Raw genomic sequence first — 15082 nt, forward strand, 5'->3', positions numbered from 1 at the left:
CATCTTTTCTCTCTCATCACCGACAAGGAAAACAGAGACTTAGGATGGGCACACAACAGACCACATGAAAACACACACGCACAAACACACATACAGACACACACACACACACACACAGCAAATCTGGGTACATCATTTGTTGATATGAATGATTCTGCTTTAACATGCACAGCAGCAGATGGGAAAAAAGGCTTGAAGAGTTTATCTCTTGTCTGTATGTGTGAGTGTGTATTCCTGTGTTTGTGTGTGCGTATGTGTATTTGTGTGTACGTGCGTGTGTATGTTCCTGTGTAAGTTCCTGTGTTTGCGTGTATGTGTGTGTACGTGCGTGTGTGTGTTCCTGTGTTTGTGTATGTGTGTGTTTATGTTTGATATTTATTTACTGGTATGATGGATCTGGTGTCATGGAGCTGTAACCTTGCATGCTGTATAAATACTAGCTAAATAATGCGCTCTTGGCTGCAATTCTAAGAATTTCTGGGTGGAGCAACGCTGCATTACTTGCGAATGTTTCAGAAAGACCTGGATTTTATAAAACACTCCAATAAGAATGTACCATCCCATTGCATGTGTATTAAAACTTGAATAAGCAATCAATGTATATCTGCATCCAAATAAATAACTAAATGGCAAAACTTAGAAATATTAACAAAATAATAACAATAATAATAATAATGATAGTAGAGCATCATCTCTCTTTCCTCCATCAGTAGGGGCACACGTTGCTAACCACTACTTCCATTCTCATAATCAAACCTCACAACTGTCTTTCAGGGAACATCAAGGCTTGTAAATAGTAAGGAATTAATGTGATGATGCTGGACATGGTGTGCAAGCTGCACAATACAGGACATGGGACATCTCGTGCAGGTTTTCCATCTAGGTCAATATTAACAGATGTGTGAGCTAAAAAATGTACAAAGCATTAATCCAATAAGCCAAACACACCATCACTCACACACACACATGTGCACACACACACAAACACACACAAATGTACACACACACACACACACACACACACACACACATACACACATGTACACACACACACACACACCTGGGCTGGAAGCTCTCATCCCTGACGATGCACTGCTTCTTCTCCGGCACTTGTTTCCAGGTCGCCGGGTCGGCCAGGTCCACCAGGGCTTTGGCGTTCAGGAGGCCGAACCCGAACCTGCTGTTGACCATGAGGCCAGCTCCGTTCCTCTTCCAGCCCTGGTTATTGGCCAGCGGGTCGAACTCTGATGTCCACACCACAATGTGCTGCAGGTCCCTCCATGTGAGGTTCGGACTATGGGGTAGGGTGGAGAGGGTGCTACTATTACCTTTCCTTGTCATATATAACTATAACTAAATAACTAGGACGGCGTGTGTTATCGGCAAACGTCCGCGTTGTCATGTAAACCCATTATTAAACTGAGCATATCGATTGTTAATCCATTATTAAACTTAGCATTTCGATTGTTTAACAGAATGGCCGATGTTTGACACTGTCCGATAACTGACATAGCTACGCTATAAATGTTAATATGACTGCTGTTATGTTAATACACAGCACATATGCAATGTTATGCTATGTGTATAAAATGTTTGTTTGACTATCAGAATGGCTGGCTATGGCTGAATGGATAGCGACGGTACAATGAGGGTGGATGAACATGGACGTACTTCTGTTCGAGAGCCAGGGCAAATATCCCAGCAGCCAGCGGGGCAGAGGCAGACGTGCCCGTGTGTGTCTCCGTGCACTCGTTATGCAAATCGGCGCTCGTCTGAGGAGAAACAGCCAGGAGAAGAAAAGATTACTCAGTTTCCAGACAGAACAACTAGAAAAACGTAATAGGAAATATAAATGTATACACACAACTTTCAGTTTATAAAGCATAAACAATCATTAGGAGGAGATATGAACGGAAACAGAACAGAAACATGGCAGAAAACTATATGTTATGTCACACTGATTTGAAATCATATGCGGTACAAGCGGCACAAACAAACATGAAACAGCCGATACCATCAAAATATGAGTCAAAGTGGGCCGACCCTGTGACTGGGAAAGGGCAGAGATGATGGACACACTGGAGTGTGTCACACATACAAATGCCAGCGATCGATGGCATCGTCTAGTCAACACCCGCCAAGAAACACGACTCTGAGCTGTCGGGTCGAGCCTGAGGCTTATTTCATCCCTGTTGTTCTTATTTAGCACTGTGACAGCAAGACAAGCAGGGGACAGTTTTTATGTGGTGTATATTTCATGGGTTATAAAGTTTATGGGGCAAACCTCTGGGAGTGAGTCTGCAGGACTGTCTCTTACCCAAACCAGGCAGAGAAGGGGAGAATTTGTTTAAGAGAGAGGTAGTCACTGAGAGATGGATGACACAGAGTATGGAGCCGTCATAGACTGGTGGAAAATAAGAAAGGAGGGAGAGGGACGGAAGAGTGAGTGAGACTGAGAGAGAGAGAGAGAGAGCGAGAGAGAGGGAGAGAGAGAGAGAGAGAAAGAGAGAAAGAGAGGGGGAGAGAGAGAGAGCGAGAGGGAGAGAGAGAGAAAGAGAGGAAGAGGGGGAGAGAAAGAGAGAGAGAGAGAGAGAAAGGGAGAGGGACGGAAGAGTGAGTGAGAGTGAGAGAGAGAGAGAGAGGGAGAGGCAGAGAGAGAGAGAGAAAGAGAGAAAGAGAGGGAGAGGGAGAGAGAGAGAGAGAGAGCGGGAGAGGGAGGGGGACGGAAGAGTGAGTGAGTGTGAGAGAGAGACAAAGGAAATCAATGATTTGCAATCAAAGAAAACATGGGAGAGTAGGAGTGGCAGTCTATGAATATGTCCAATGTGTAATCTGTATGGGAGAAATGGAGAGAGAGAGGGAAAGGGAGAGAGAGAGATGAAGAGGGAGAGGGAGAGAGAGAGAGAGGGAGAGAGAGAGAGAGGGAGAGAGATAGAGAGAGGGAGAGAGAGAGAGAGAGAAACAGTAAGACACCCAGAGCATATAAAAAAGCAAGATGAGAATGACAGCTGAACTCACAATCCTCTGGTCGGTGTAGTCTCCGCTGCTGTAGGCGGTGGCGAGGGTGGAGGAGCACTTCTCCGCGTACCACGGTGACAAGCCCTGCTGGGAGGCGCTGCTGATGGAGACAGTGTAGATGCTGTCGGTGTAGCCGTCGCAGTCACAATTATCGCCCTGGCGACCGCCATTACCAGAGGCCCACACAAAGATTGAGCCCTTCCCATTTCGACCCTGAAATAGACACACGGACACAGACAAACACACGCACGCACACACGCGCACACACGCACACACATTCATACAACACAACACAAATGTACAGATAAGTTCAGATGAAATATCTCCTTATCAACAGAATTAATATGGCTGCTTATCATTTGCTGCTGTTTGTTGTCTTGTTTGTTTGTGCCTCTAGCTTCATCACGGCCTCTGCTTTGTCTCTATCTCTCTCTCTCTTTGTGCACGCATGATGTTAAGCTCTTTCTCCAGGTCTTTCAGTTTGCTCATACCTTCTGGATGCCGTACTCAAAGGCCTTCGTGGCGAGTCGGCCGGGCCCCTCGACGGTCTTGCCGTCATCGTTGGGGCCCCAGCTTGCGCTGTAGATGTCGACATGGTTGGGGTTGAAGCCGATGGAGCTGGCCTCGATGGCGTCCGTCACGATTCCATCCAGCATCCGGATCCCTGCAAAGAGAAAGGGAGACAGAGTGAAATACCACATGTATGCACTGATCTACACATTTTTAATTTTAAAGATTGATTTATGGGCTTTTTAGCCTTTATTTGGATAGGACAGTGAAGTATTTTGGACAGGAAGTGAGGAGGAGTGAAGAGGTAGGGAGAGGATCGGGAGACGACAGCAGGCACCTGCGAACCTGTGTCCCCGCGGGCATTGTAGCCCGTAAATGGGGGGCTTATTGGCTCACGCCACAGTGCCCCCCTTACAAAACATTTTTTGTGTGTTTTGTAGGCTATTAATAGGATATCACACGTCTTGTCATGTTACATAAAGAAGAATATTTTTTTAAATGATTCATTCTAAGTCATTCTGAACAAGAGGCGTTGCTAAGTGACAGATCTTTATGTTGATGATACAATTATGTAAATAAGACATCAGACATAAAATATTGGATGAAAGTCAGTAGGGTTTAGTGCATTTAGTGGTTCTTGAGGCCAGAACAAGTAGGAGATTTGGAAAATGTAATTATCTAAATAAATAAGTAAATAAATTCCCTCTTATTCACACATTCTCATGCGTAGTGTATGCAAGAGTAAGCGCAACATTTTTGCCTTTCTCAGTTTTTCAGATTCAATTCAATTTCCACCATTACTCTGACTTCTCACTCATGTCGGACAGAACACATACACACACTGTAATCTGTTTACTTACCTCCGACCTTGGAGTTGTATGCTACCCCGACTCCACATTTGTTGTTGTCAGCCTGCATGGCAATTTCACCAGCGCATCTAGTACCATGCCTACACACACACACACACACAAACACACAAACACACACACACAAACACACACACACCCACACACACACAAACACACACACACAGATAGACAGATCGATTACATAAACAAATAAGTCCACAAGGTAGATAAATAAGTCCACAAGGTAGATAAATAACAGATATTTACATAAATAGATAGATAGAGAGAGGGAGACACACACACACACACACCGAGCCACTTGACTGTCATATTGTCAGAATGTTTGATAACATTCTGTGCTTGTGAGGGTGTGCTTGCGTTGTTTAAAGCGGTGGTAATGACAGGCCTTCATCCAGTGATCCCCCCCCCCACACTGAAATATAAATGAGTCTGTATGGCACAAGCAATTACACACAAACACCTCCCTCAAACAAGTGGGCCGACACAATGGCGGGGATGTGGGGATGTGTGTGTGTGTGTGTGTGTGTGTGTGTGTGTGTGTGTGTGTGTGTGTGTTTGTGTCTGAACACAGCTGGCAGGGAGTGAGTCACCCTATGAAAGGCTTTGTCTGAGAGAGAAAGACAGAGCGACAGAGAGCGAGAGAAAATGAGGGAGAACGGCAGTGAGGGACAGAGCAGGGGGGATAAATTAATGAGTGTTTTTCCTCGTCTCTGTGGCTCTGAAATAATTGTTGCATTGCGCAGTGTGTGCCCCACGTGTCCTCCTGACGCACTGGCTCTCTCCCTACTCCGGCTCCCTCGACACTCTCATGGTCCTGTTTCTTCTGGCTCCATGTCTGACTGCATGTCTTATTCCACTGACTTTTGTGGTGTGGCTATAGTCTTTCATCCTGATGTTTTGCCTGTGTGGATACACAGTTATTGCTCATATGTTCCTGAATTCTAGCCTGTCCTCGTGTTCTCGTCTGACATTCTACTCCACTGTTTTAGTCTCCTTTACTTCTCTTTTGTCATGGAATGTATATGGTCATGTCCATACATATATCATTTGTATCTTTGTCTTTTTGGGGGGTGGGGGTGGTGGGGGGGGGTGGCGGCTGATGTTTGTCTTTCTGAAATTCCTTTGTCTCTTACATTATTCCTGTTCATCCGTGATGGTCCACATCTTTTTGGTTCTTTTTTTTCATTGTTTTATTGTTTTGCCTCTGTGCTAACATCACTCAATTTCGGCCTTATATAGAATTTTTTTTATTGAACCAGATTGACAAAAGTGGAAAAGCTGGATTTTCTACCAACATAGCAGTGAAATAGGAATGGACATTACATAATGCAGTTGCTGGCCAGGATTTAGTCACGGACTACAGATGGACCCACTTTTGAGATGAGGAGTAATGTGTCTGCGTCTGAGATTAAGATGCTGGTTTGGGCTGCTGAGTTCAATTTTGATCTTGTTACACAATCAGCAGCAGAAAGCAGTCGGACGGAAGTGGATTACACGGCCATGTGCAAGGAAATCAGACCCTTTTAGCGTGAGCATGCATCTACCGCGCACATGTGCTCCTCTCTTTAATTCAGCCTCTCACTCTGCATCTCGCATAATCTCAATCTCATTTGCTCAATCTCAATCTCAATCTCACTTGCTCAATCTCAATCTCACTTGCTCAATCTCAGTCTCACTTGCTCAATCTCAATCTTTTTAAAGTCTGTCCATTTGCATCGCTGCAAGCACACATCCAGATGGGTTAAGCAGCAGCTGCAAGGAGGACACACTGGAAATTCTAAGAGTTGATCCTACGTCTCCTATGAATTTCAGAGGGGAGTGTGTGTCTATAAACGGCATCTCCTCTCCTGCATCACCAGTGACGCTACCCAGGGACTGGAACTCCCATTGCTGAGCTACCAAAATGGGAACACACATAGATCACTGATCGATCACTGGTATAGTATCAGCTAAATATCAGTGAACTGTGTGTCTATACAATCTAACACAATCACATCATAGCCATGCCACCTGTATGTATGCCACCTGTATGTATTTTTATTTGCGCTACCAAAACGGGAACACATATGCTGATAGATCACTGGTATAGTATCAGCTAAATATCAGTGAACTGTGTGTCTATACAATCTAACACAATCACATCACAGCCATGCCACCTGTATGTAATTCACCGGGATCTTTCATTAATATTAATGTGTACGTACTTTGTTCGGTTCATGGTAATGAATGAGGACACATGTGAAATGCTAAATACAGTACAAATGTCATGGCATGATGACACTACTGCACACGTGTACACAAATGTAACAAAATGTCGGTGCCCTGACCTTGTTCACAAACACAGTCTCATAACATCCTTCTACAGAGTGAGTGATATTATCTGAAATACTGAATGCTCTACACACTCTCCATATGGCCCCCGCTGATGGACTAAGATTTACAGCACAGCCACTGAGTGTGAAAGCAGGATGTTGGCTTAATACCAATGCTGATGTCATCCCAGTCTACCTAAAGTATAAAATTCAAAAGGATGGACCTTGGCCAAAACAGAGCTTTAGGGAAAATCTTTCAAATTCTCAACTATGGTTTTATCTTAAGTGCTGATTTTTTTTTTAAATTATTATTTTTTATTTATTTATTTATTACATTAGGCGGTATACTGAGAATAAAGTTAATGTCACCCATAGCTTCACTCAGCAGCTATTAGCATAGCCGTCCACCTACTCATTCATGGTTAGTTAGTGAGGAATTGAAATGACTTTGTTAAGAAAATGAGTGACTCACTTGTTCTCATTGGTGGAATCGTAACGTGGGAAGGGGTCAGGATCATTGTTATTGAAGTCATAGCTTGCAGCGGGGTCCTAAAAGACATAAAGGGGAGATACATTAAGTTAGCATCAGATGGTTCTCAGTGTTAGCATTAAGCACAGGGCACATGGAAGTATCTCGGCAAAAGCTAGGCAGTTAGCTAAGCTTGATGAAGACAGCACTGCATCAGCTTAAGATACACAGGACAACAGGATATATTATATAGGAACATACAAATAAAACCATCCCAGACATAACCACAACCACCAAACCCTTACAGACATGGCAGGGAAAATACCACATTTGTTTGGGAGAGAAATCACAAGCTGGCAGCATATTCCTCCACATATAAACAAATGGCTCACTCAGGCAGCCATTCAGATCAAATGCTTCTCCATTAGTCTCAGTTGGCAATTTGGTGACTACAGCATTGATGGGCTGGAAAAAGCTTTGTGCAGGTGAGTCAGTTTCACCGTGACGACAACGCCAGCGGAGTGACGACAGTCACTTCCTCTACATACAGTCTGTCATAATTATATTGCCCTGAGGTCAACGCATAAATGCTGAGTCATCCCCTCAGTGCAATCCTTTTGGACCACAGGTCCAGTCTTTCATCATCAATCATTTTCTCTCCACCTTCTTTGGACTCTCTCTCTGTGAGCTGACGTAGTTCACCTTTCCTTATAATCTGTTCTTCTGCACAGATTACAGTCTACTTAAAAAATGGTAAATGAGGACTCAACCAACAACGATATATTTGTGAAATAAGGGAAAAGGTTTCTTGTTACAAATAGTGTACTGTTGCCACAGTGAGAGTGCATGTGTCCAAGTGTGCTGTGTGTTTGTGCATCTGTTACTGAAGGGCTCTTTAATTGAGAGGTAATTACACAGTGAACGAGAGAGGCTCCATCTGTGTGTGCTCAGCCCATTACATCTCTGCTCCTTTATGTCATCTGTGTGTGTGTGAGTGTATGTGTGTGTGTGTGTGTGTGTGTGTGTGTGTGTGTATGTGTGTGTGTGCGTGTGCGTGTGCGTGTGCGTGTTTGTGTTGACATACTCGACTTTGTCTGTGCATACAGAGCTAGCCAAGGCCTGTCAATAGGGCTTCTACATAAAATATGCTGGAGCGACATTGCTGGCTTAAAAGCACTTCAACCTTCAACATTTAGTTAACCTGTCCTCCTACACAACAAAAAAATATGACAGACCTCAAGTACACTCAGTGGTTGAGTGCATATCATACAAGTGTGGTTAAAAAATAGTACTGATGCTCAACGGTACCCACTGGATGAATCTCCATTCAGTGGTTTAAGTTGTTAATATTCCATTAGACTGCCTTGCACAAAGTGTCATGAAAGATTGTACTCAGCCTGCGGATAACTTGTGTGTGTGGGTGTGTGTGTGTGTGTCGGTGTATGTGTGACTGTGATGGGTTGTGTGTCTGCCTGTGTCGGTGGTTGGGCTGGAGTTGCCATGGGAACAGGCGTATGTTCAGCAGCATGGTTGCCGTGGGTGTTGCCTTGGCGACGAGACTTACGTAGTTGGGGTAGATGTCAGTGTGATTCCACTCCAGCCCGTCGTCCAGGACAGTGATGACCACGCCCTTCCCAGTGATACCCTTCTTCCACACGGGGATCACATGCAGGTCCAGCTTGGGCAGTGAGGGGGAGTTACGTGTGTCTTGCTGGAAAGACAGAAGGGCAGAAAATGAGTGAGAGAGAGAGACAGGGCAAGAGAGGTGAAGAGAAAGATGCAGACAGGGGACAGAGAGAGGTGAGAGTGGAGGAAAGAGAACGGAATGAGATGACATCATCATCATCCAGTCAGTCAGAGCTATACGAGACAATAAGATACAAAACAATACAATTTCTCCGTGTGTTCTAAAAAAGGTGAACATCTGTCTGTGTGTATTTGTGCAAGAGGGTCAACAAATCCTGGACACAACTGACCCACGCTTTCTCAGAATCAATTCAATGCAAACACTCTCTAGCGTCCTCATGCAGTTGAGTGTGCGAGAGTGCAATCTCCCCGTTTGACCTTTCTAATTGTCAGGATGGTAATGGCCATAATAAAGGCCTTTCATCTGAGTAGGACACCTCTCTAGTCCAGCCCAGTGCTGTCAGCAGATTACACCACAGGAGAGAACTGCACTACACACTCCTGATGATGGGAGTGTGAGTCACCACTAAACGAGATCATAATTCTCTGATGTACGTGAAAACATGGGAGGGTGGGATCTCTTTTCATTTTCTTTTTCCTCCAAAAAATCCAAAGCCTTAAAAAACACCACAACAATTTCAGAGAAACATTGATTTCACAGAATAAAATCATCTGAATGCAATCTAATGCATTGTTCAATTAAATGTGTTAAAACCTACTTGGAGGTTCAATATGTTAATCATACTAAACATATGTTAATCATACTAAACATTACATGTACCGCATAGCAGTGTATAATATGACTGCACCATAAAGTGTGAGAATGAGCAGGTACTAAGTGAAACTAGGAAATAAAAACAGTGTTGAAAAATATATAAAAAGAATATATAATAATATATATGCGTGTGTGTAATTTAACGTCAATTTTAGCCAAATAATTAAAAATTGAAGTCTTTATATGACCTTTTGAGAAAAAAAACAAAAACATTGGTTTTCATTTTTTCATTAAGAATAAAATGACTAGGTGCCTTACCAGCACTAAGTGCACAAGGCATTAACTAAACAACAGAAAGCTGTAACAGATGGTAGTGGAATGTGAACACACACACACACACACACACACAGGTACACAGGTTTGTTTAGTAAGTGTCATGCCGTATTCATGTAAGGGCCATAGAGCGCAGAAAGGCTCACTTCCCCTCATCATTAGCATTTTAACGAGGTAATCAGCTGGATATTGAGAGGAGGAGAAAGCTGTGGGGGAAGGCTAGAGAGACAACAGGAAAACCCAGGGAAAATGGACGCATCACTTCTCTTTCACTCACCCTCCCACCCTCCCACACACACACACACACACACACACACACTCACACACACACACACTGAAAAATGAGTCATCGCTGCAATCTCTATTTCAAGGGAAGAGTAGCTTGTAGGGAGGGGTAAGATACTTACACTCACACACGTTGTATGTATCACACACACATACACACACACACACACACACACACACACACACACACACACACACAGAGACATGTTCACATACACATTCATTTGAAATCTGTGAATTTGCTCCTCTTTGATGGCTCTTTAAAGGTGCGTGACTCATCTATTGATTGGAGCATATGCTTTACATTTGTGAGGTCCTTACAAGAACACGCTCACACACACAGGCACAAACTCTAAGGTCTTGACCCAGAGTGAGTCACAACTGTGACTGAATCCTCAGGCATCTCTCTCAACAACAATTTAAATGTGTACAATATTGATGTAGTTCAATCCCTCCATGTTATGAAATTATGTTGAGATAAAAAAAATCAACTGAGCTAATGTACAACATAGCTAACACACATTCAGCAGCACACATTGTCAGAGTATATAAAACACTTCACCAGAGGAGAAAACGTATTATACAGAATGATGTAGTAATTTAGACAGTGGATCATCTATGATGAAATGAGACAGTACAAGTGAATGGCGGTAAGATAGCTTCCTCAGTAGCCCAATGGACACAACCCACTACTTCAGGTAAAATGTAGCACTGCAGGCTACTTTACTAGCTATACATTTAAAATGCTATGCTATGTTATGCTACTGTATGTCTATGTTAATCTCACAGGTGCTGTGCCTCTTTCTATGGAAGGAAAAGAAAACCAGGTCAAACCGAAGTCAGGTCAATAGAGATTCGGAGAGGCCTTGCTGACGGTGAATGTCTCTTGAAACACCGTACTCGATTAAGTGGCATAAGAGCATCGGATGATGACTGTGGCAAGTGGGCATTTATGAGCAATTCAATTAGGGTGCATAAAGCAGCCAGGATGAAATAATCCTCGAACAGCGCAGGTGACTCAGACCTTAGACGTGCTGGTGTTTTTTAGAGGATGAAGATAGTGTAGGAAGCAAATTTCATCACATTTTGATCACTTTTTTTGACTTCTTAGGTTTATGGTGTCCATTTACTTCGATTCACTCCATTTGAAGCTATTCGCTCGAATGTCCTCATGTCCTACTTGTTTATGAAGGTGTATGTCATGACGCAGCCTACACTCCAGACCAGCCTCAGCCTCAGCCTGTCACTCTCCTGTCCCTCGGCAAACCCTTCACAATTTCTTCAGGTGTAGTGTGCATACGCAGCCGAGACTACTGTTTTGATTGGCTTAAACTCAGCAGCTGAGAATAAAGGTGACACTAATCTACTAATGACTAAATTACACTAATCGGTTAATAAATTGCCATGTACTGAAAGGCTAAGACTTCTGTGTCTTTTAATTATATTTTTTCGTACTAGTCCCCCTTACTGACAGCCAAAGTAAACTATGTGTCTGTGTCTATTGGAAAGGTAATATACTTCTATACTATACTACACTATACTTCTGAAGCAATAGGCTACATTTTCTCTCATGCCACTAAAGCACAAACATACTTGGGATTCCCTGGTCTATTTGAAAGTTAAGCAATGCCAGTTTAGTAGACTTGGCTTATTTCAATCTATTATGGAAAATGAAAGTCTACCTTGAGCAAATGGTAAGAATGATATCATATTGCATCCTATTGCATTGAATTCTACCGAATCGAAACGCACCGAATCGTCCATGAATCATGTCGTAGCCCGTACATCTAGGTACGGTTCTCATCTAGGACTCACATCCTCACATTGATTTTATGACCAAAAAACCTGAAGCCAAAATGAAACTAACTGTTACTTGTGAGAATCACATTTATAAAAACTGAAAGTGGGCAAATATGACTGTTCTCTGTATTTACTGTAATGCAGAATAGCGACAGCATGTCTTAAACCACTATTGAGCTACATTAACCCCAACAGACTTCTCTGTTTAATATAATCTTTATATAATCTGCCAAACACATATTCTATAAACTAAATATTTCGTGAGCTAGCCACTGCAAAAGTGTGAACTCTAAATCTGGGACAGGGGTGTTCCATTGAGCTTTCTGGTCTCCGAAATTGAACCTTTCGCAAACATACTACAGCTTCCCCCTTCTAAAGCACATGCATACTGCACCCACCCACACACACACACACACACACAAGGAAACGATAGAAGAAGAACATAACATAGGACCCATGAATGCAAGAATGCACAAGAGTGAGATGCCACCAGTCAAAAAGAGAAAGAAGGGAGAAACAGGGCCACGCAAGAGACAGAGTGTGAGAGAGAGAGAGAGAGAGAGAGAGAGAGAGAGAGAGAGGGAGAGAGAGAGAGGGAGAGAGAGAGAGGTAGAGCTGGGGACTCACCAGGTACCACTGCTGGTTCCACATGGGGTCGCTGAAGAGCTTGTCCGCGGAGCAGCCCTGACACTCCGCACCCAGCGGCGCTCGCTTGGCCCGCCTTTTTTCATACTGCTGCTCTGCCCAGGTCACCTGACACACACATACACACACACACACACACAAAAGTAATGACACATGATGTGCCTGCCTATGCATATGCATTCATATAGATATCTGTGCCCACTCACTCAGGGTGGGCTTCAAGCTCGACACTGACTAGACACTGACTGGAGGAGAGCTTCAAGCTCAACACTGACTAGACACTGACTAAACACTGACTGGAGGTTGGGTCTGAGAGCACTGGTGGTGTGTCTTGAATAGACAGAATTGTCTTTTGATTGATTTTGACATCAACACCCACACACACATGCACACGCACACACACGCACAGACAAAGATTCATGCTCACTCAAACAAAAACACGGTAGTAAATACACTCACGTGGCACAAACATAAGATAGAGACAGAGTGAACAAGAGGAGAGCTCTTACCCGGTCGTCCTCTGCGAGCCTCTTTGTGATGTGGTCGGCACTTCTTTTGGTCCTGCTAGGATGACTCCGGTGTTTGAACAGATATAGATTCTCCAGCGCCCCAATCTGTGAATAGCAGTATGTCAGTCATTTGCTCATTTTCATTTGCTTAGTCTATTCCTATTCCAGTAACTAGTGGCAAAGTAGTAAAAGTTTGTCCACTTCAGCTAGAGGCAGTGAGCCAGGGTCAAAGTGAATATCTTGTAGCTGTGACGTAATGATTCATTGAGCTCCATGATCATAATGTCTGCATGTGTCGGTAACGATGGCCTCAGGGTAATTATGGGAAAGTGGAAAGCTTGGTAACACTGGTAGATGAGGACTTTCAGCATGGTGATCGTCGTGGATATAAATGTTTCCAGATTTGACCTACTAAGAGATCATATTGTCCCGTGTTTTTATTCTTATTTACATTTTAAAGAAATGCAAACACTACATTTTGTATTTTAATAGAAAAACGTGCATTTTATTTAATTTAAAATACTATCTGTGATGCATTTATAATTTAGGATGTAAGATTTATATGCATTTTGACCAAGACATCTAAAGTCTTTATTGGTGACGTTTAACATCGGAAGTGAACAAAGCCGGATGCACAGACCGGATTCTTCCGCCGAATGCAATTAATAAATGTTTACATAGGATAGTCTTCTTCAACAAACGGGCCTTCCATGTTTCCACTCATATATCCATTTCCCACCTGAAAGATAATACGACTGCGCTCCCTCCCAACTGACACACCTGTTGATACAGGGTGGTTTGGCGTCACATTCCGCGAAGAATCGTCAAGACTTAGACAAGTAAATTCCGCATCTTGTAGTCAGTCATTCACTGATATGCCAAGGCAATATTGCTGCTTGTTTTTATTGGGCGCTAACTGTCACGACATTCACCTTTACAACATGCGAAACTCAGATCACAGATCTGAAAATAAGGACAACATCAAGTCACTACACGCAAGCCATGTGAAACACATGCTCCAGAATAAACTGCATAATTTAATATGGCTTTCATTTAAATTAAGCTCTCATTTTTGATGCATAAGGTCTTCATCTGATAATAAATCAGCACTTAGCTGTCCGCTATATCGACTCATTCATCACAAAAAAAAAACCAGAATTTGAACTCATGCCGCGTTGTTTTCCTAACATTAACCAACATTTTGTGAGCTCAAGATACAGCTTTCCTTGAGTTTTTGACAGCCGAGGATGTCACAAACAAAATAATTGCAGGGTAATTAGCCTTTGAGAGAAGAGAGCACTAGAGGCAATAGGGCTCGTGGTCATCTCCTCCTCGCTTTCACAGACATACATAGTGTATCAGCCCATGAATAAAGCAAAGACGTTGAAATACACACCATTGATACAAACAGCTTGCTAGTCGTGGAGAGGCAGAACAATGAATTGTAATAGTGAAAGCCGTTCGTGCCTACCTGTCTGATTAGTTCGTAGTCGAGCTCTCTGGCGATTAGGCGGGCACCATTGATACCCCCGGGAATCTCCACAGCCCACTCGTTCAGGTACTGTCTGTTCGCCGATAAGGCGTTCACCCTGGACACGGCAATACAAAGAGCTGCAAGAACACTGTACATAACCAAGGCGCAACATCTCACTCCCATCTCAGATATCTGGCTACTATAGAGAAAAAAATATTTCTAGATGTGTCCGTCTGGACAAAGGCAAAACAACAGTGCAGAACACAGTTTAAACGACTAAATAAGTAAGAATCAGAATATCCGTTACAATCTTCTGGTCTGGTGTTTTGCTCCCCAGTCCCCTCTAACGTTGATAGATTATTATACGCCTAAGTGAGCTAAAATGTTAGGAGACGATTCCAGTGCTGCGTTTACGTGTTGTGAAGCAATATCGAGATGTACGAAGGAGCGAATCGTG

The 15082-nt window shown here is 43.2% G+C and overlaps 1 protein-coding gene across 1 annotated transcript in view; it reads right to left on the reverse strand.

The window, feature by feature from the left end:
- Nucleotides 1-15082, reverse strand: part of pcsk1 (proprotein convertase subtilisin/kexin type 1) — a 23082-nt gene extending 8000 nt beyond the window's left edge. The window contains exons 1-10 of the mRNA XM_031577691.2: nt 14623-15082; nt 13152-13256; nt 12625-12750; nt 8743-8889; nt 7182-7258; nt 4389-4477; nt 3510-3682; nt 3019-3231; nt 1672-1772; nt 1061-1294 (exon numbers count right to left, since the gene is read on the reverse strand). Of these exons, the coding sequence (XP_031433551.1) occupies nt 1061-1294; nt 1672-1772; nt 3019-3231; nt 3510-3682; nt 4389-4477; nt 7182-7258; nt 8743-8889; nt 12625-12750; nt 13152-13256; nt 14623-14808 (1451 nt within the window). The 5' untranslated portion in view covers nt 14809-15082. The remainder of the gene's footprint in view (nt 1-1060; nt 1295-1671; nt 1773-3018; nt 3232-3509; nt 3683-4388; nt 4478-7181; nt 7259-8742; nt 8890-12624; nt 12751-13151; nt 13257-14622) is intronic.

The sequence above is a fragment of the Clupea harengus genome, chromosome 12 (assembly GCF_900700415.2).
Source record: "Clupea harengus chromosome 12, Ch_v2.0.2, whole genome shotgun sequence".
In the NCBI taxonomy this organism is placed as follows: Eukaryota; Metazoa; Chordata; class Actinopteri; order Clupeiformes; family Clupeidae; genus Clupea; species Clupea harengus.